Genomic DNA, 23,191 nt, shown 5'->3' with positions numbered 1-23,191 from the left:
TATTACAGTATACAATCAAAGAATGTTTTCAACAATGCACTGCAGCTGACTGGTATTTCTCCATGAAGCTGGCAGTAACCATAAACACAATCTGGCCCAGATATTAGTTCAATCACAAGCAAGAGGAAATTTGCAGATGCTGGAAATCTAAGCAACACACAAAATGCTGAAGGAACTCAGCAGGCCAGGCAGCATCTATGGAAAACAATAAACAGTCAATGTTTTGGGCTGAGATCATTCATCAGGTATTATTTGCAGTTTCCAAACCTGGCATAATGCATATTTACAAACAAGAGAACAAAGAAAAGAAAATCTGCAAATGCTGGAAATCCGAACAACACACACAAAATACTGGAGAAACTCAGCAGGCCAGGTGGCATCCATGGAAAAAAGTTTTTCCATAGATGTTGCCCGGCCTTCTGAGTTCCTCCAGCATTTTGTGTATAATACATATTAGAACTACATTCTAGCCTACATGTTAGATGTTTCATTCCTGAGCTGAACAGGTATTTTCATTACCTGTGTAACTTGACTAAAACAATGAGCCCCTGTGCTGAGGAACTGACAGCTGCTGTTGGAAAATGGTCTCAGGTGAAAGGCAGGGGTCATGCTGGAGTGGCAAACAGGTTTCTGAGAGGCAAGGATGTCCCAGCTGCCACCCTCCACCCAGGACACATCTGTTTGCTCTCGACACCCCACACCTGCTCCCATCGCCCATGGATCAAAGTGCGTAGGAAGTTGCACAATGCTGGGACCACGGAGTTGGGCAGGCAGGAAGAGAGCCAAGTGATGCCTGGCGGGAGTCCCTCTCACCACACCATCGCCAACCCAAGCAGAGGCCTGACTCCTGAGGTTTCAGGCAAGTGCAGACCAGGTGGCGGGGTGGAAATATCACCAGGGATGACCCAGCTTGGCTCTGCAGAAGCGCACCATCTGTTACAGGTACACAGGTACAGGTGAGTGCTAGAGGTCAGGGGCCAGAGTGTTGCAATCCCCACCCACTCCAGGATTCAAACCCATGGTTTCCCTGCTGTCTCCTCACTTCCTCACAGAGCAAGGCCATTGAATCATAGCACAGAAACAGGCCCTCTAGCCTAACCTGTCCATGCTAGCTAAGGCGCCTATCTGGGCTAGTCCCATTTGACTGCATTTAGCCCATATCCCCCTAAATGGTTTCTATCCATGTACCTGACCAAATGCATTTTAAATGCTGTAATTGTACCCCATCTCTCTGGCAGCTCCTACACATATTCACCACACCTTCAGATCTCTCCCCTCTCACCTTAAACCTGCACCCACGTACATTTAGATTCCCTGACCCAAGGACTGCAGCCATCAGAGAATACAGCACAGAAACACACCCTTTGGACCACCATGTCTGTGCTAACTGTGATGGCAAATTAAAGTCAACCCATCTGCCTTCATATGATCCCGATTTCTCCATCCTCAGCTGCTCACATGCCTGTGTTCATGCCTCTTAAGTACCATATCCTGTCTGCTTTCACCACCACCCCAGAAGCACATTCCAGGCATCCAGCACTCAATGGAGCCCACATTTTATTTTAAAACGTACATCTTAAAGCCACGTCCTTCAGCACCCAAAAGCTTCATCCAGGAAAAATTGACTATGTTACCCATGCCCTAAGCCTCCATTGCTCCAGTGAACACAGTATGAGCGCTTTTACCCAGAGCAGAAATGGCTAATACTAGTGGGAATAAGTTCACACTGATTGGAGAAATGGCTGATACTAGTGGGAGTAAGTTTACAGTGATTGGAGGAAAGCATTACAGGGATATCGGGGTAGGTTTATTTTAAAAACACAGAGTGGTAAGTGCACAGAATGCACTAGCAGGGATGGTGACACAGGCATCTACATTAGGGAGCTAGAAGAGGATTCTTCAATAGACGCATAAGTGAAAGAAAAATAGAGGGCTATGTGGGAAGGATGTGTTAGATAGATTGATCTTGTAGATTAAAAGGTTGCACACCTTGTGGGTTGAAGGGACTGTATGGTTCTACGCTCTACTTTTACCATAATTGTGCAGAACATGTATATTATGAATAATGGTAAATATTTTTGATGATTATGAAACAAATCTCCAGCTAAAATGCACCAATTTTTTTCTTTCTAAATAGTAACATAAACTTTATCATTGTTGAAAAGTAACTCTGCAAAAACAAAGAGCTGTTTTATGAAGTTTTTGTGCATCACAGATACTCTGGAGATATCAGATAGCATTGAAGGAGAGAATTTAAAAGAAGCAAGTTGGGGCAGTTGGCATTTTTTGCACGCCACAGTTCCTGAGGAGAGATTGGATTGTGAATAATTATGCACTTGGCAAGGGCCAATATAACAAAGTTAGGTTTAGATGGAGCAGCTATTGTGTGAGTAAACTAGCATTAGAGTGGGGAATTGTTGCTTTAGGACATCGAGGCTTAGGAATGGCAGAGGCCACAAGTAGATTTTTTTTAAAAATCATTATTTATTCTTTCTTCCTTTCTTTTTGCACAATGAGGATGTCAGACATTATAGTGAAATGCTCCTCTTACATGATGTGGGAAGGCAGGGAGACCTCCAGTGTCCCTGACAACTACCTCTGCAAGAAGTGCATCCAGCTGCAGCTTCTATTAGACCATGTTAAGGAGCTGGAAGTGGAACTGGATGAACTCCAGATCATTCAAGAGGCTGAGGGGTTGATAGAGAAGACATATAAGGAGGTAGTTACACCCAAAGTACAGGTCACAGGAAACCAGGTGACCATCAGGAGAGGATAAGAGTTGATAGGCAACCAGTGCAGAGTACCTCTGTGGCCGTACCTCTCTAAAACAGCTTTAGATACATTTGGGAAAGGACAGCAATAACCTAGCAGAGGAAAATCACAGCAGTCAGGTCTCTGGCACAGAGTTGGGCTCTGTGTTTCAGAAAGGAAGGAGGGAAATGAGGCAAACTGTAGTGATAGATTATTTGTTTGTTAGGGTAACAGAAGGCAATTTTGTGGAAGAGAATGAGATCCCCAGATGGTATGTTGCCTCCTGGGTGCAGGGTCAGGGACATCTCGAATCAAGTCCACAGCATTCTTTAGTGGGAGGGTGAGCAGCCGGAAGAAATGAGGTCCTGCAAAGTGAGTTCAGGGAGTTACATGTAATGATATAGGACAGACCTCCAGGGTAGTGACTTCAGGATTGCTACCTGTGTCACGTGCCAGTTAGGACAGAACTAGGAAGATCATACAGTTGAACACAAGGCTAAGTAGATGGTGCAAGAAGGGAGCTTCAGATTTTTGGATCACTGGACTCTGTTCCAGGAAAGGTGGGATGTGTACAGAAAGGATGGTTTCTATCTGAACTGGAGGCAGACCAAGATCTCTGCAGGAACATTTGGTAGTGTTGCACGGGAGTTGGGGGGGGGCGGTGTTTAACCCAAAGTTGTGTGGGGATGTGAACTAGAGTGCCAGAACAGATAATAGAGGAGCTGTGGAGAAAGATGATATTAAGCCTACATACAAAGTCAGGAATCAAAAGGCCAAGCACGGTGGGACCAATTTTCTGAGCTACATATATTTCAGGGCAAACAGTATTGTAGGAAAGAAGGAGAGCTTAGTGCATGGATCAGCAAGTGGAATTATGACATTGTAGGAATTAGTGAGAATTAGTTGTAGGAGGGGGCAGGACTGCCAGCTCAATCTTCCAGAGTTCTGTTGTTTTTGACATGATAGAGTGTGAGGGATTAAAGGGGGAAGGGTGGCAACACTAGTCAGGGAAAAAGTCACAGTGGTGCTCAGCCCATACAGACTGGAAAGCTCGTCTTGTGAGGCTTTATGGGCAGTACTGAGGAATAAGATTGGTTAATGGCATATTATAGACAACGCGACAGTCCACGAGATTTAGAGGAACAAATCTGTTGAAAGATCGCAGACTGTTGCAAGAAACATAGGCTGTAATAGTGGGTGATTTTAACTTGCCACATATTGATTGGGACTCCCATACTGTAAAACAGCTGGATAGAAAACTGTTTTGCAAATGTGTTCAGGAAAGTTTCCTTAATCAGTACATAGTAGTCCCAACTAGAGAGCGTGTGATCTTCCATAAGTGAATGGAAAAGGACAGGTGACAGAAATTTGTGTTGGGGAATCACTTTGCATCTAATGATCGTAAGGCCATCAGTTTCAAGGTAATTATGGAAAAGGATAGGGTACAGAGAAGATTCACTAGAATGATTCCGGGAATGAGAGGGTTAACATATGAGGAACGTTTGTCCGCTCTTGGACTGTATTCCTTGGAGGTTAGAAGAATGAGGGGAGACCTCGTAGAAACATTTCGAATGTTAAAAGGCATGGACAGAGTGGATGTGGCAAAGTTGTTTCCCATGATGGGGGAGTCTAGTACGAGAGGGCATGACTTCAGGATTGAAAGGCACCCTTTCAGAACAGAAATGCGAAGAAATTTTTTTAGTTAGAGGGTGGTGAATCTATGGAATTTGTTGCCACGGGCAGCAGTGGAGGCCAAGTCAATGGGTGTATTTAAGGCAGAGATTGATAGGTATCTGAGTAGCCAGGGCATCAAAGGTTATGGTGAGAAGGTGGGGCAGTGGGACTAAATAGGATAAAATGGATCAGCTCATGATAAAATGGTGGAGCAGACTCGATGGGCCGAATGGCTCCTTTGTTTTATGGTCTAATAGGTCAGATCCTCGGGTTAAAATTCTAACTTGGAGAAAGGCCACTTTTGATGGCATCAGGAAGGATTTGACAAGTGTGGATTGGGACAGATTGTCTTTTGGCAAAGGTGTACTTGGTAAGTGGGAGCGAAATTTTGAGAGTACAGAGTTAGTATGTTCCCGTCAGAATAAAAGGCAAGGATAACAAGTTTAGAGAACCTTGGTTTTCGAGATATATTGAGGCCCTGGTTTAAAAAAAAAGGCACACAGCAGGTATAGGCAGGCTGGAACAAATGAGGTACTTGAGGACTATTAAAAATGCACTTAAGGAAATCAGGAGAACTAAAAGAAGACATGAGGTTGCTCTAGCAGACAAGGTGAAGGAAAATCCCAAGGGCTTCTACAGATATATTAAGGACAAAAGTAGAGCGAAGGACAAAACTGGTCCTCTGGAAGATCTGAGTGGTAATGTATGCGGGAAGCCAAAAGAGATGGGGGGGGGGCGGGGAGATCTTAAATGGATTTTTTGCATCTGTATTAACTCGGGAGATGGACAGACCATGCTGCATTGCCTCACATCATTGGGGTCATCCACCCTATACAGATTATGGAGGAGGAGGTGTTATTTTTCTTGAGGCAAATTAAGATGGATAAATCCCCAGGGATTGACAAGGTGTTCCCTTGGACTCTGTGGGAGGTAAGTGCAGAAATTGAAGGGGCCCTTACAGAGATATTTAAAACATCCCTAAACACAGGTGAGGTGCTGGAGTATTGGAGGATAGCTAATGCCGTCCCATTGTTTAAGAAAGGTTCTAAAATTGAGCCAGGAAACTATAGGTCAGTGAGCCTGAATTAGTGTTATTGGAAGATATTCTAAGGGATTGAATATACAAGTATTTGGATAGACAGCGACCAATTAGGGACAGTCAGAATGACTTCGCACATGGTAAGTCATGTCTAACCAATGTTATAGAATTTTTTAAAGTAATTACCAGAAAAACTGATGAAGGCAAGTCAGTGGATGTTGGCTACATGGACTTTGACAAAGCCCCACATGGGAGTTTGGTCAAGAAGGTTCAGTCATTGGCATTCAAGATGAGGTAGTAAACTGGATGAGACATTGGCTTAGCGGGAGAGTGGTAGTGGGGATGTAGTAGACAGCGAGGAAGACTATCAAAATTTGTAGCAGGATCTCAACCAGTTGGAAAAATGGACTGAGAAATGGCAGAAGGGATTTAATGCAGACAAGTGTGAGGAGTTGTACTTTGGAAGGATCAGCCAGGGTCTACCCGGTAAGCAGTAGAACAAAGGGATCTGGGAATACAGATCCATCATTTCTTGAAGGTGATATCACAGATACAAAGAAGGATAAAGAAAGGTTTTGGCACATTGGCCATCATAAATCAATGTATTGAGTACAGGAGATGGGATGTTATACTGAAATTGTATAAGACATTAGTAAGGCCTAATTTGGAGTATTATGTACAGTTTTTGTCACCTACCTACAAGAAAGATATAAACAAGATTGAAAATGTGCAGAGAAAATTTATAAGAATGTTGCTGGGACTTTCGAGGACCTGAGCGATAAAGAAAGATTGAATAGCTTAGCACTTTATACCCTAAAATGTAGAAGATTGAGGGGAGATTTGATAGAGGTATACAAAATTATGAGGGGTATAGACAGGGTAAATGCAGACAGGCTTTTTCCACTGAGATTAGATGAGACTGCAACTAAAGGTCATGGGTCACGGGTGAAAGGTAAAGTGTTTAAGGGGAACATGAGGGGGAACTTCTTAACTCAGAGGGTGGCGAGAGTATGGAATGAACGGCCAGTGCAAGTGGTGGATGCGGGTTCAATTTCAACATTAAAGAAATATGGATAGATACATGGATGGGAGGGGTATATAGGGCTACAGACTATGTGCAGGTCAAAGGGACCAGGCAGATTAATGACCCAGCACTGACTAGGTGGGCCGAAGGACTTGTTTCTGTGTTGTAGAACACAGAATGGCTCTATTAACATTTTATTTGAAGGGATACAATTTGTTCTGAATTCTTCACTGGTTGTTGCAATCAACTTTAGAATGACACCTCAGTCTGCACAAAAACTGGGCCACATCAGTGGAGAGCTAATAATCAACATTTTCTGGCTATCCAATATCTCTTTTATGTTGATGACTGAAATTAAATAACTGCTACCAGAGCCTGAGACTTGGAGCAGGCTCGTTATTCACATGTAGGTAGAAATAATTGGGTTAGATCCTTGCAACTTCACTGACAGACTTGAAGCTCGTCTAATAGAGGAAACAAAATCAAAACTTGAGGGAAAAAAAAATCAAGACACAAGGAAATCTGTAGATGCTGGAAATTCAGGATCCCTGTACATACTGAACTATGAGAATTTAGTTTGCTCACTATGTTCATTTACTCCAACATAAAATTCCTGCTCAATTATCCCAAAATAGAGCACTGACTTGAAAAATAGATGGGTCAATAAAACAAAGTTACATTTTGAACAAAGAGTCAGTGGCACAATTCAATAAAATGATTCAAACAATTAGCAGGAGCATTGCAAATCAAGAGCTGCTTAAATAGTACACCAGCTACATAAAGCATCACCATGTAAGTCCGTTTATTTTATAAACCTCACAATACCTTTCAAGTATATTAAATATTTCATATTAAATATTTTTTATTAATGAACTAGAACAGTTATTAGATTTGTTTTCTCAAATACAGTATTAAGATTTTGAGAGAGATTTAACCAATGAATCAGTGACAAATACATATTGCTAACATATAAGGATTGTTCTGAAAAGTGGACAAGGCTTTCCATATATTTACATCAATTATCAGTAGAGTTGAGAGGTTCAGACTTTTGGTTGAAACTCCATCATTATAGACATAATGGCAGAGTTTGAAACTATTCCAAGAAATTCAAAGTACCATCCTATTTCCAAAGCTTCTACCATTGCTGTTAAACACTAATATGGCAGAAAAAGCTTAAAAAAAATAGGAAAAGTGTCTTCCTCTTTGGACAGTCGGTATTCCCAGCAATTTTAGAACATTTCTAAAGCATGCACAATACATTAGTAACAACATGAAAATCACTAACTTAGGTTAATGGAGTGTTAGTGCAAAGTCAACATTGCTCTTCTGGGCAAAGGAAATCAAGGTATTATACATTCACTTTGTTGGGGACAGGCAGGAAATCCAGGTGTTTCACAGCATGGTGGAGTAAGCAGAGTCCTGACCTTAATGCTATTTGTATGCAGTTTGCATATTCAGTTGTTCAGCATGAAAACAGGCAATTCAGCCCACCAAGTCAGAACTGCATATAAAACACCCGAATGTACCCAAGGAAATTGTGGGAAGCCAGGGAAATAAATTGCAAGGGCCATCTTAAAGATTAAAACACATGGGATACAAGGTCAGCAAGTCAACTGTACACAAAATTGGCTTTGTGTAGAAATGAGAGAATTGTTTTTTCTCCCCTAGATTTGAGGCCTATGCCAGTGGTGTGCGATAGTAATCAGTGCTGGGTGCCCCATTGTCAACAATCTTCATTAACAAATCTCATATGATGTAAGGAGCATGGTTAGTAAGTTTGCAGATGTCACCATACTCAGGTGCATTGTGGAGAGTCAAGATGGTTATCAAAAAATACAACTCAATGTAAATCAACTCGGAAAGTAAGCCAAGGAATGGCAGTTGCAATCTTGAACAAGTGCAGTGTTGTATTTTGGGAAGTTAATTGAAGGCAGGGCTTGTGCAGTAAATGGCAAGGTCCTGGAGAGTGTTGTAGACTACAGATCCTTAGGGAAACAAGTTCATTGTCCCTTGAAAGTTATGACACACAGACAAGGTGGTGAAAGGGTTTGGCATCCTTGCCTTCATGCATCAGGGCACTGAGTAAAGGAGCTGTACAAGAAGTTGATGAGACTATACTTGGATATTGTGTATTATTCTGGTTGCCCAGCTATAGAAGGAAGGACATTAAATCAAAAAAAAAGTGCAGAAAAGATTCAGAAGGATTTTTCTGGATCAGATGGCTTGAATTAAAAGGGTAGATTGTGGCTATTCCACCAGAGTATAGGAAGTTGAAGGGTGGCCTTATGAAAGCATGATGTGCCTAGATAAGGAGAATTATCACCATCTTATTCTCCAGGGCACAGAAGTATAAAACCATAGGGCACTGGTTTAATGTGACAGCGGAAAGGTTTTCACAGAGTGGAGGGTATATGGAAATAATTGCCAGTGGTAAAGGTAAGATCATTACAATGTTTTAAAAGACATTTAGACAGCTACATGCATAGGAAAGGGTTAGAGAGATATGTTTTTGCATTGAAGTGTTGGGCCAAAGTCCCTACGCTGTTTAACTATAATAATATTTGCTACAAATACTTAAATGAATGCCCTAGAGTGTGGGAATATATATGGAATCCATTTCTATGGTATAATCACAGCACTCCCATATTACTCTGACTAGAAGATCTGTTTAGTAAGTGAATACTCAATTTACTTTTCTCTTTTACCATATGTTTTAGCGAGATCATTTAAAAATTGGTTCTTATCACCTTAAGGTATCAGAAGTTACTAATCTACCCAAAAAACCTCTGTACCAAAAAAAAATCACTTTAAAAACGTCTTTTACTGATGTTCAAAAGATAAAAAAAAGTGAACTTTCATAAGAACAGAGACAAAAATTAAAGGAAATGCAAGCAAAAGTGTAAAGATGAGCTTTGGTATAGAGGAAAGAAAGATTAAGAGGTGTGTGCTCCAACTAGCAGAATGATATCTCCTTGGAAACTACACTGGAGCATTGGGTTTTCGCTATATTTATAACCGCCTTTGATCAAAACATAGGGAACCTTATAATTAAATCTGCTGATAATGTTATGTTAGACACACAGCAAGTTGTGTAGATGGAAATTAAGTTGCAATGGGATACTGGATTAAATGACTGGGTACAACACTTGCTGATGAAGTTGTATGGGGATAAATGAAAGATTATCTACTCTAAAATGGATAGATCAGAGTATTTTCTAAATGGTCAGAAGTTAGGAACAATGGTCAATATGATTTGTAAAAGTTAATTTACGTTCACAAAGGGAAGTTAGAAACTACAAAACCTCCTTATTTTTAAGCTCCCAATGAAAACCAAAATGTCATTTGCCTTCTTAACTACATTGACATGGCTGCTAGCTTTTTGCAATTCATGCACTATAACACCTTGATGGTTCTATACTTTACTCAGTCCCTTCCCTTATATACAATTTGCTTTTTGAACACCTTCTAAAGTACACAAGCTCACATTTCCCCACATTAAATTCCATTTGCCATTCTCCTTCTCAGAGATATCTGTATCCTGTCACAGAAATGCATTGTCCGTTCTCACAATGTGTCCTTCCACTCATTTGAGTATCATTGACAAAATTATTTATATTTTCCTCCAGACTACTGATACAAATAACCAACAATTGTGGGATAAAAACTGATCCCTCTGGTACTCTGCTAGTTACCACCCTCCAGTCTGAAAGGAACATATTTATTCCAATTCTGAGACCGTTTTCAATCCATTCTAGTCTGATATTGTGAATACCTGCAATTAAATATATACCAGGAACTGAATATTGGATGATTAGCTGTGATCATTTTGAATGGTTGAGCAGGCTCAAGTGGGATTATTTCTGCTCCTATTTTCTTGGTTTTTATATTGCATATGCTCCACAAATACACGTTACACAAACACTAAGAAATCTGCACACATTTTAAAATTGTGACTTCTGCTTCATCCTGAATAGCAGTGCAGTAGATATATCAGAACCAAGAAAGATTCAAGCTAAAATGCATGGGAGCTATCCCATTTAAATTAAGAAGCTTGGCCATCTTACTTACCGAATTGGAGCCAAGAATTTGTAGCTCAGGCTCTCCTGACTCCAGTAGCTTGGCTACCATTTGAAGAAAGCTTTCAACAAACAGATTAATGCTTTGGGAATGACAAGCCATCAACAACTGGTCCAATGCCTCCATCGCAATGAAAACATACCTGGCACAAAAAAGGAATGATGAACTAAAGCAACAATCACTTCTCCCCCTTCTTTCCCTCATCCTTTCCAAATATTCTGTAGTTCTTAACATCCAACTTTAGGATTTGAAAGAATACAAATAAACTAATAAAAAATGGACTGCTTAATCAGACAATGCACAAAAATAAACATTAAATTCATATTTATTTCTTCAACATTTTAATGAAGGCTTATTTTTCAAGAAATCACAAGGGAAATATACTGTATATAATGAAAAGAAAATAAAATATAAATGTTCAGTTCAGGCAGCATCTGTTGATGAAGACAGTGTTATTTTACTTACAAGTTTTGTAAGTACAGAGGCAGAAGAAAATGAGGAAAGATTTAGGATACAAAAAAAGGAAAGATTAAATGATAAAAATGATGAAGGGACAAGGAAAAAAAGAGGTGAACATGAAAAGAAGCAAAATATGTATTTAGCTTCAATGGATCCAAATTCCAGAAATAGAGAGCAATGAATGCTTGGACGTCATTACACAGCAACATTTTCATAATAAGTAGAAACCAAATTAAAGCACAATATTCATAAAGTATGTGGTCCAAGGTATATATTGGGATTGGGCAAGCAAGGAAGAGGAGATAAACAAACATAAAAATCTTAATCATATTTTAAAGAACACTGCTACAAAATGATCCCACAGAAGTATCCATGTAGACTTAAATTCTATGTTAAGGAAACAAGAATACACAAAGATTCTGACAATAACAAGAAATTCAGTAGATCAAATAATGTGTTTATTGAAATAGAGAATTAATTTTTCAGGGAAAAAGGTGCAATTTCAAGCAATACAGTTATTGATAGAACAGTGATTAGTTTATGTCTTTATAGAGAATGGTGTAGAATAGTAGATTCATGATGCTGCGTTTAAGATTTTATGACTGGTATTTTAATATTAATAATTTAACTAGGTTTTTAGTAAATAACTGAAGAGAATTTACACAAAGACAAGCTGTGGACTTAGCGTTAGCAACAATTTATTCAAGTCAGAATTTTTAAAGTGCGAGAAAAGGGGGAGAAAGAGCAGAATGATGTTGCAAACAAGTGGGGTGTCTTCAATGGTATTTGTTCTTAAATCATGCTCTGAAATGGAAGTACTCTAATGAAGGATCCCAAATGTAAAACATTAATGTTAAATGTTTTTCTTTCCACAGATGCCACCTAACCTACTGAGCATCTTCAGTTACAGTATCCCTTAAATTTAAATACCCTTCCACCATTTCTCCCTCCATACGCTCTCCACACAGTCACAACTCAGAAAATATGCTTTAGTCTGTTAATAGTTTAAAAAATATCAAAAATTGATTGGCCAATGAGTCCCTTTTTTTTGCTCATCATTCAACAAGATCATGGCTGATATTCTATCTCAATATCTAGTCCTAGCCCCTTAACCCTTAATTCTCATATTCAGAAATAAATTCATTAGTTTTGAATGTAATAACCAAATCTCCACACTCCTTCAGGGTCAAAAATTCAGAGGATTCAACATATTGACCAAGTATGATTACATTTAAATTTTATAAATGATTAAAGAACACAGCAAACTTAGCCACCTTATATCTACTCTGACTGTATGTTTTAATAATTACGTGCAAGTTTTCTCTCAAGATCAATTGTCTCCCTTCTTGATTTCTTTAGTCTTTCACTGCTGGATCCTAGACTTCCCTGCCCTTTAGCCTACCACCAGCATTTGCCACTTTGTATTCCTCACTTTTTCCATTTTGTATTAGCCTTGACCTTCTGTTAATCACAGATTGTGCTGTTTCCCCATGGAATGAATTCCTGCTGAGGGTTGTGGAATATCTGCCTATCTGCCATCATTCCTCCCAGTCCGCCTTAGACAATTCCTCCATTCTGTTATAACTTCCCTTAAGTTGAAGAATGTCGATATGGTGAAGTGGTTTTCAATGCAAGCTGCATCTGGAATTCTATTACATTGTTGTCACTATCTCTTTGGTCTATTGAAGGTCAAAGTATCACATCAACGTGTGCTCCTTCATCCACTCTACTAGGAACACCCTCAAAGAATGCCAAAAGGTTACACAAATATGATTTCACTTTCACAAATCCATGCTATTATTTTCCAAATGCCTTGACCTTGACATGATCTTCTTCATGATAAAATGCAGTATTTGTACTGCCACTGATATAAGGCAAGCAGGTAACTAGTTCCCCAGCTCTTCTCCTTTTCCTAAATAGTGGGGTCACTTTGCCTCCAATTTACTGAAACTATCCCAGAACCATAATTTTAAAATATTGTAGCGGTGTGCTACACACAGTGCTAGAATAACCACACGGAGTCGGTGAGTTAGAGTTGCGATGAAAGAGATTTATTCAAACTTCGCGGCCTGCTTTAAAGCCTTCCCGTTCCCGCCCTCCCTGGGCGGGACTACCATGGGGAATGCCTATTCCCAGACCCTTTCCGCGCGCAGGATTTTCCCCCTGCTGGTGAAGATGGCCTGGCACCCTTTCTGGGGCCGGCCCTCTGCCTGCGCGCGCTGTTGTGAGCCGGTTCGTGTGTGCCAGAAAGTGGGTCGCCACATAACCCACCCACCCCCCCAGAACCGGCGATACCTCCCCCAATGTCCACAGTCTGGATCGGCCTCTGTTTGGGAGGTTTGCCCCTGCACCGCGGTGCCTGAGCCTGGACCGGCTGCGCCAAGTCCACATGGGCCGGTTTGAGTCGGTCCACCGTGAAAACCTCCTCTCTCCCCCCAATGTCCAGCACGAACGTGGACCCATTGTTCCTGATCACCTTAAACGGCCCCTCATAGGGCCGCTGTAGCGGTGCCCGATGTCCGCCCCGTCGTACAAAAAGAAGCTTACAGTTCTGCAGGTCTTTGGGTACGCAGGTAGGGCTCTGTCCGTGCTGTGAAGTGAGGATGGGGGCCAGGTTACCCAGCCTGTCCCGTAGTCTGTCCAGGACTGCTGTGGGTTCTTCCTCTTGCCCCCTTGGGGCTGGTATGAACTCTCCTGGGACTACCAGGCGTGCGCCGTACACCAATTCGGCCGACGAGGTGTGCAGATCCTCTTTGGGCGCCGTGCAGATTCCGAGCAGGACCCAGGGAAGCTCGTCCACCCAGTTAGGTCCCTCCAGGCGGGCCATGAGAGCCGACTTCAGGTGACGGTGGAAACGCTCCACTAGTCCGTTTGACTGTGGGTGGTAGGCAGTTGTGTGGTGTAGCTGCGATCCTAAAAGGTTGGCCATAGCCGACCGCAGGCTGGAGGTGAACTGGGCGCCCCTGTCGGAGGTAATGTGGGCCGGTACCCCGAAGCGGGCTACCCAGGTTGCGATCAGTGCTCGGGCGCAGGATTCGGAGGTGGTGTCGGTGAGCGGGACTGCCTCTGGCCATCTGGTGAACCGGTCTATCACAGTTAGTAGGTACTGCGCTCCTCGCGACACTGGCAGGGGCCCCACGATATCCACATGGATGTGGTCGAACCTCCGGCGGGTGGGTTCGAACCGCTGCGGTGGAGCCTTGGTGTGCCGCTGCACCTTGGCCGTTTGGCACTGCATGCACGTTTTGGCCCATTCACTGACCTGTTTACGCAGACCATGCCACACGAACCTGTTGGAGACCAGCCGGACGGTTGTCCTGATGGAGGGGTGCGCTAAGTTGTGAATGGACTCGAAAACCTGCCGGCGCCAGTCTGCTGGGACGACAAGGTGGGGTTGGCCGGTAGCTACGTCACACAGTAGGGTCCTCTCACCTGGGCCTACGGGGAGGTCTTGGAGCTGCAAACCGGAGACTGCAGTCCTGTAACTGGGGATCTCAGCGTCTGTCTGCTGTGCCTCTGCCAGCGCTGTATAGTCCACCCCCTGGGACAGGGCCTGTATGGTAGGTCTGGAAAGTGCGTCCGCCACGACGTTGTCCTTTCCAGAGACATGCCAGATGTCCGTCGTGTACTAGGAGATGTAGGACAGATGTCGCTGCTGGCGGGACGACCAGGGGTCGGACGCCTTCATGAACGCAAAGGTAAGCGGTTTGTGGTCGTTGAATGCGGTGAAGGGCCTACCTTCTAAGAAGTAACTGAAATGCTGGATTGCCAGGTATACTGCCAATAGCTCCCGGTCGAAAGCACTGTATTTGAGTTCAGGTGGTCGTAGGTGTTTGCTGAAGAATGCCAGGGGTTGCCAGCGACCCTCGATGAGTTGTTCCAGCACTCCACCGACCGCTGTGTTGTCCACCGTGAGGGCAGTAGGAACGTCCGTTCTGGGGTGCACTAGCATCGCGGCGTTTGCCAAGGCTTCTTTCGTTTTAACGAAAGCGGTTGAGGCCTCTTCGTCCCAGGTAATGTCCTTGCCCTTACCCGACATTAGAGTGAACAGGGGTCGCATGGTTCGGGCTGCTGAGGGGAGGGAACGGTGGTAGAAATTCACCATACCCACGAATTCCTGCAGGTCTTTGATTGTGTTGGGTCGGGGGAAGTTGCGGACCGCGTCTACCTTGGCGGGCAGCGGGGTTGCCCCGTCTTTAGTAATCCTGTGGCCCAGGAAGTCGATGGTGTTGAGTTCGAACTGGCATTTGGCTGGGTTGATTGTAAGGCCAAATTCGCTCAGGCGGGAGTAGAGCTGGCGGAGGTGGGACAGATGCTCCTGCCGACTACTGCTTGCTATGAGGATGTCGTCCAAATAGATGAATGCAAAGTCCAGGTCGCGTCCCACCGCGTCCATTAGCCGCTGGAAAGTCTGTGCGGCATTCTTTAAACCAAACTGCATTCGGAGGAATTCGAAAAGTCCGAACGGGGTGATAAGTGCTGTTTTGGGGATGTCGTCCGGATGTACAGGGATTTGATGGTATCCCGGGACGAGGTCTACCTTGGAAAAGATCCTTGCGCCGTGTAGGTTTGCTGCGAAGTCTTGAATGTGCAGCACAGGGTAGCGGTCTGGCGTTGTAGCCTCGTTCAGTCTGCGGTAGTCACCACATGGTCTCCAGCCCCCCGTTGCCTTGGGCACCATGTGAAGGGGGGAGGCCCATGGGCTGTCGGACCGTCGTATGATCCCCAATTCTTCCATCTTCTTGAACTCCTCCTTCGCCAGTTGGAGCTTGTCCGGGGGAAGCCTTCGAGCACGGGCGTGGAGGGGTGGTCCCTGGGTCGGGATGTGGTGCTGTACTCCGTGTCTGGGCATGGCTGCCGTGAACTGCAGTGTCAGTACTGATGGGAAATCCACCAGGACCCTGGTGAATTTGTCGTCGGACAGCGTGATGGAGTCCAGGTGTGGGGCTGACAACTGTGCTTCACCCAGGGAGAAAGTTTGAAAAGTCCTGGCGTGGACTAATCGCTTCCCTTGCAGGTCGGCCAGCAGGCTGTGGGCTCGTAGAAAATCCGCCCCCAGGAGCGGTTGGGCCACGGCGGCCAGTGTGAAGTCCCACGTGAACCGGCTGGAGCCGAACTGTAGCCGCACCGTGCGGGTGCCATAGGTTCGTATTGTGCTGCTATTTGCGGCCCTCAGGGTGTGTCCCGGTTCTCTGTTGCAGGTATCATAACTCGTTGGAGGTAAGACGCTGATCTCTGCTCCGGTGTCGACCAAAAAGCGGCGTCCTGACTGCTTGTCCCAGACGTACAGGAGGCTGTCCTGATGGCCAGCCGCCGTAGTCATCAGCGGCGACTGGCCCTGGCGTTTCCCAGGAATTTGCAGGGCGGTCTGCAGCGGCGGGCCTCTGTGCCCCACCGCTGGTGGTAGAAGCACCATTGTTTGTTGGGCTCCTCACTCCCATCGCCGGATTTTGTAGGCTCTGCTGCCGGGCCTGGTCTGGTCTGTCATTGGGCACGCGGCTTGGTGATCTGTGCGACGGGCGCCCCTCTCTCTTTCCTGGCATTCCACAGCACATCTGCTCGGGCCGCCACCTCTCAGGGGTTGCTGAAATCTGCGTCGGACAGCAGCAGGCATATGTCTTCGGGTAGTTGCTCTGGGAACGCCTGCTCAAACATGAGGCACGGTTTGTGTCCTTCAGCCAGGGCCAGCATCTCGTTCATTAATGCTGACGACGGTCTGTCTCCCAAACCATCCAGGTGCATTAAGCAGCGTGCTCGTTCGCGCCGTGAGAGTCCGAAAGTCCTTATGAGCAGGGCTTTAAATGCTGTGTATTTGCCGTCCTCCGGGGGCGACTGTATAAACTCCTCAACTTGTGCAGCTGTCTCCTGGTTGAGGGAGCTCAGCACGTAGTAGTAGCGAGTGGACTCCGAGGTTATCTGCCAAATGCGGAATTGTGCTTCTGCTTGTTCGAATCATAAATGGGATCGCTTCGTCCAGAAGCTTGGCAGTTTTAACAAAACTGCGTGAACAGATGCGGCGTCGGTCATCTCTGGTCCAAATATCATTTGGGCCGTTGGGGTCACCAATTGTAGCGGTGTGCTACACACAGCGCTAGAATAACCACACGGAGTTGGTGAGTTAGAGTTGCGATGAAAGAGATTTATTCTAACTTCACGGCCTGGTTTACAGCCTTCCCGTTCCCGCCCTCCCTGGGCGGGACTACCGTGGGGACTGCCTATTCCCAGACCCTTTCCGCGCACTGGTGAAGATGGCCTGGCGCCCTTTCTGGGGCCGGCCCTCTGCCTGCGCGCGCTGTTGTGAGCCGGTTCATGTGTGCCAGAAAGTGGGTCGCCACAATATAATATTTAAAACTTCCACAAATTCCACAACCTCATCTTTCAAAACTCTGGGATATTGATAAATTCAGTTTGCAGGCTCATACTTCTTTCTAGTAATACTCCTTTATTTCCATAGAAACCTTGGTTCCCCGTTATTTCTATGGTTGTTTTGGCTACCTTCACTATAGGAGGCTCACATATTTGCATAATTTCTCTGCTATTTTCTTATACACAACTATAAATGCTCCACTCTGTAAAGGACTGACAATTGCTCCTGCTACCTTTTCTTTTTATATACCTCCAAATATTTTTTAATGCTGTATACCATTTTACTCATTGTAATTTGTTTTCCCAATAAAAAGGTCACTTGTGCCATTATGACATAAAACATAGAAACACAGAAAAAGCTACAGCACAATACAGGCCCTTTGGCACACAATGCTGTGTCGAACATGTACTCACTTTAGAAATTACCTAGGGTTACCCATAGCCCTCTATTTCTCTAAGCTCCATGTACCTATCCAGGAATCACTTCAAAGACTCTATCGTTTCCGCCTCCACCACCGTCGCTGGCAGCCCATTCCACGCACTCACCACTCTCTGCATAAAAAAATTACCCCTGACATCTCCTCTGTACCTACCTCCAAGCACCTTAAAACTGTGCCCTCTTGTGTTGCCATTTCAGCCCTGGGAAAAAGCCTCTGACTATCCATATGATCAATGCCTCTCATCATCTTATGCATCTCTATCAGGTCACCTCTCATCCTCCACCGCTCCAAGGAGAAAAGGCCAAGTTCACTCAACCTTTTCTCATAAGGCATGCTCCCCAATCCAGACAACATCCTTGTAAATCTCCTCTGCACCCTTTCTATGGTTTCCACATCCTTCCTGTAGTGAGGTGACCAGAACTGAGCACAATACTCCAAGTGGGGTCTGATCAGGGTCCTATATGGCTATAACATTACCTCTCAGCTCTTAAACTCAATCCCACGGTTGATGAAGGCCAATACACCGTATGCCTTCTTTGCAACACAGTCAACCTGTGCAGCAGCTTCGAGTGTCCTATGGACTCGGACCACAAGATTCCTCTGATTCTCCACTCTGCCAAGAGTGTTATCATTAATACTATATTTGACCTACCAAAATGAACCACCTCACACTTACCTGGGTTGAACTCCATCTGCCACTTCTCAGCCCAATTTTGCATCCTATTGTTGTCCCGCTGTAACCTCTGACAGCCCTCCACACTATCAACAACACCCCCAACCTTTGTGTCATCAGCAAATTTATTAACCCATCCCTCACTTCCCCATTCTGGTTATTTATAAAAATCACAAAAGGGAAAGTGGTCCCAGAACAGATCCCTGAGGCACACCACTGGTCACCGACCTCCATGCAGAATATGACCCGTCTACAACCACTCTTTGCCTTCAGTGGGCAAGCCAATTCTGGATCCACAAAGCAAAGTCCCCATGGATCCCATGCCTCCTTACTTTCTCAATAAGCCTGGCATGGGGTACCTTATCAAATGCCTTGCTGAAATCCACATACACATCTATGGCTCTACCTTCATGAAGGTGTTTAGTCACATTCTCAAGAAATTCAATCAGGCTCGTAAGGCACGACATGCCTTTAACAAAGGCATGCTGACTATTCCTAATCAAATGTATATTTGTTGCAAACAATGTTTTACTTTAAAATGCTAGCCATTGACATATACCTTTTAAAGCCAATTCTCAATATACCACAGACAACCGGTCTCTCCCACTTTCGCAGGTGAATTCAATCTAAGCAAATTAAATCACTTTCAACTTAATACAAAATTCTACCATATTATTGTTACTCGTTCCTATGGAATGCTCTGCAACAAGATTACTCATTAACTTTTTCTTGTAATAGAATCATAATCAGGTTTAATATCACTGACATATGTCATGAAATTTGTTGCTCTGTGGCAGCGGTACATTGCAATACATAATAATAAAAACTATAAATTGCAATAAGTATATATAAAAAAGAAAATTAAGTAATCCAAAAAGAGGGGAAAAATACTGAGGTAGTGTACATGGGTTGATTATCCACTCAGTAATCTGATGGCAGAGGAGAAGCAGCTGTTCCTGAAACATTGAGTGTGTGGCTTCAGGCTCCTGTGCCTCCTCCTGGATGGTAGTAATGAAAAGGCAGCATGTTCTGGGTGATAGGGGTCCTTAATGATGGATGCTGTCTTTTTGAGGCATCGGCTTATGACGGTGTCCTGGATGCTGGAGAGGCTCGTGCCCATAGTGAAGCTGGCTGACTGAGTCTACAACTTCCTCCAGCTTTTTCCGATTCTTTGCAGTAGCCCCTCCATACCAGGCAGTGATGCAAACATTCAGAATATTCTCCATGGTGCATATGTAGAAATTTGTGAGTCAGTCTAAGGTGACATACCAATTCCACTCAAACTCCTAGTGAAATATAGTCGCTGCCTTCTTTATAATTGCATCAATATGTTGGATCCAGGATAGATCCTCAGAAGTTGACACCCAGGAACTTGAAACTGTTCAACCTTTCCACATCTGATGCCTCAATGAGGACTGGTATGTGTTCCCTCGACTCTCCCTTCCAAAAATCCACAATCAATTTTTTGGTCTTACTGAAATTGAGTGCAAGATTGTTGCTGTAACACCACTCACTCAAGCAGCTAATCTATCTCTCCCCTGTACGCCTCCTCGTCACCATCTGAAATTCTGCCAACAATAGTTGTGCTGTTGGCAAATTTCCAGGTGGTATTTGGGGTATGCCTAGCCACACAATCATGGGTATGGAGAGAGTACTGAAGTGGGCTAAGCACATCCTTGAGGTGCGCAAGTGTTGATCATCAGTGAGGAGGCGTCATTTCTGATCTGCAAAAATCTCAACTAACCTGGTCCCTTGTCAATTTCTCAACATAACGACTGGAAATCCATCTCATACACAATCCAGGTATTTATCCTCGACATTGTCAATACTAATTGGAATTAGTCTGTCCATTCATAGATTAAAGCGGAATCATTCATGTTACATGCACGTTCATTTTCCTCATTAACGCCACCACTACTAAATTGGAGGTATTTAGTCATCTCCCAGCAGTATGCCTGCTGCAAACTAATTCTATATTTTGACATACCAAACCAAGTTCCTTTTTGATACTCTACAATAAAGCCCAAGATCCTTTCATTTTGCAGGTAATTAGCTCCTATCCATTTAACACTATTCACACCATTAATTGTTGCAGGTGTAGCTTGCATTTAGATAAAGCACCTCTAAATATAGTTTTATTGTTCAATATTTGCCATTACCTTTGTTTTCACCATTTCTTTATTTGGCTTATTACATTCAAAATCAGAATCAGGTTTATTATCACCGGCATGTGATGTGAAGTGTGTTAACTTAGCAGCAGTTCAATGCAATACATAGAAGAAAAAAATAAAATAATAATAAAGCTTATTCAGTGTATTCTATACAGTATACATATACTGAATAGATTAAAAATAGTGCAAAAAACAGAAATACTATATATTTTAAAAAAAGTGAGGTAGGGTCCTAATGTCCATTTAGGCATTGGGTATCAGAGGGGAAGAAGCTGTTCCTGAATCGCTGAGTGTGTGCCTTCAGGTTTCTGTACCTCCTACCTGATGGCAACAGTGAGAAAAAGGCATGCCCTGGGTGCTGGAGGTCCTTAATAATGGATGGTGCCTTTCTGAGACACCACTCCTTGAAGATGTTCTGGGTACTTTGTAGGCTAGTACGCAAGATGGAGCTGACTAAATTTCCAACCCTCTGCAGCTTCTTTCGTTCCTGTGCAGTAGCCCCCCCACGCACCAGACAGTGATACAGCCTGTCAGAATGCTCTCCACGGTACAACTATAGAAGTTTTTGAGTGTATTTGTTGACATACCAAATCTCTTCAAACTCCTAGTATAGCTGCTGCCTTGCCTTTTATATAACTGCATCGATATGTTGGGACCAGGTTAGCTCCTCAGAGATCTTAACACCCAGGAACTTAAAGCTGCTCACTCTCTCCACTTCTTATCCCTCTATGAGGATTGGTATGTGTTCCTTCATCTAACCCTTCCTGAAGTCCACAATCAGCTCTTTCATCTCACTGACGTTGAATGCCAGGTTGTTGCTGCAGCACCACTCCATGGTTGGCATATCTCACTCCTGTACTCTCCCTTGTCACCACCTGAGATTCTACCAACAATAGTCGTATCGTCAGCAAATTTACAGATGGTATTTGAGCTATGCCTAGCCATACAGTCATGGGTATATAGAGAGTAGAGCAGTGGGCTAAGCACATACCCCCAAGGTGCACGAGTGCTGATCATCAGCGAGGAGGAGATCCACACAGACTGTGGTCTTCTGGTTAGGAAGTCAAGGATCCAATTGCAGAGGGAGGTATAGAGGCCCAAATTCTGTAATTTCTCTATCAGGATTGTGGGAATGATGGTATTAAATGCTGAGCCATAATTGATGAGCAGCATCCTGACATAGGTGCTTGTGTTGTCCAGGTGGTCTAAAGCCACATGGAGAGCCATTGAGATCGCATCTGCCATTGGCCTATTGTGGTGATCGGCAAATTGCAACAGGTCCAGGTCCTTGCTGAGGCAGGAGTTCAGTCTAGTCAGGACCAACCTAACTTGCAATTCTAGCTGTTCTTCTGTCTATCTTGACACTCTAAGGTTTTGATTCCCTACTAAGCTAGTTTAAACATTCCCCAAACCTTGCTCTGAGAATATTAGTCCCTTTTAGTGCACTACAAGGTACTTTGTACTGCCATTACAAAGAAGGCGCAGCAGTGCCTCTGCCTTCTTAGAAGTTTACACAGATTTGCACGTCATTTAAAACTTTGACAAGCTTGGAGAGTATACCGACTAGTTGCATCACAGCCTGGTATGGGAACACCAATGCCCTTGAACAGAAAAGCCTACAAAAAGTAGTGGATACAAGATCAGAAGAGCATAAGATATAGGAGCAGAATCAGACCATTTGGCTCAATAACCTTGCCTTAGATAGACTTATCCTACACAGCTGCCTATGGCAAAGAACTCCACAGATTCACCACTCTGGCTAAAGAAATTCCCCCTCTTCTCCATTCCAAAAAGAAGGCCCTCTATTCTGAGCCTGTGTCCTCTGGTCTTAGATCCTCCCACCATAGGAAACATCCTCTCTATATCCACTATCAAGGTCTTTCACAACTTAGTAGGTTTCAATGAGGTCAGCCTTCATCTTTCTGAATTCCAGTGAACACAAGCCCAGAGCCATCAAATGCTCTTCATATGACAAGCCAATTGACATACAAGACAAAAGGAAGCGTTTTGGCCTGACTGTTCTCTTTTCCTAGATGCTACTTGGCCTGCTAAGTTTCTCTTACATTTTGTATGTTGCTTGGATTTCCAGCATCTGCAAATTTTCTCGTTTGTGATTGGATTCTTTTATTCCCAATCCTTGCCCCCCTGCCGATCAGCCACTGCTTTATCCATGCTGGAATCTTTCCTGCAATACCAAGGGCTTGTAGCTCATTAAGCAGCCTCATGTATGGCACCTTGTCAAAGGCCTTCTGAAAAACCAAATACACAACATCAAGCGACTCTCCTTCGTCTATCCTACTTGTTATTTCTTTAAAGAATTTCAACAGGTTTGTCAAGCAAGCTTTTCCCTTGAGGAAACCATGCTAACTAGGCCTATTTTATCATGTGCCTCCAAGTATCCCATAACCACATCCTTAACAATCGATTCCAGCATCTTCCCAACTAGAGTTCAGACCAACTGGCCTACAGCTTTCTTTCTTCTGCCTTTTTCTCTTCTTGAAGAGTGGAGTGATGTTT

General features: G+C 43.8%; 1 protein-coding gene across 8 annotated transcripts in view; it reads right to left on the bottom strand.

The window, feature by feature from the left end:
* LOC134354150 (protein EFR3 homolog A-like) overlaps positions 1-23,191 on the bottom strand; it is a 167,324-nt gene that overhangs the window by 97,429 nt on the left and 46,704 nt on the right. For all 8 annotated transcript variants that reach the window (XM_063063021.1, XM_063062985.1, XM_063062995.1 and 5 more), the window contains one exon: positions 10,557-10,707. In XM_063063021.1, coding sequence (XP_062919091.1) covers positions 10,557-10,707 — 151 coding nt within the window. The remainder of the gene's footprint in view (positions 1-10,556; positions 10,708-23,191) is intronic.

Source organism: Mobula hypostoma, chromosome 1 (assembly GCF_963921235.1).
Source record: "Mobula hypostoma chromosome 1, sMobHyp1.1, whole genome shotgun sequence".
Classification (NCBI taxonomy): domain Eukaryota; kingdom Metazoa; phylum Chordata; class Chondrichthyes; order Myliobatiformes; family Myliobatidae; genus Mobula; species Mobula hypostoma.
The sequence above is the reverse complement of the archived record's forward strand: the minus strand, read 5'-3'. Positions and strand labels throughout refer to the sequence as shown.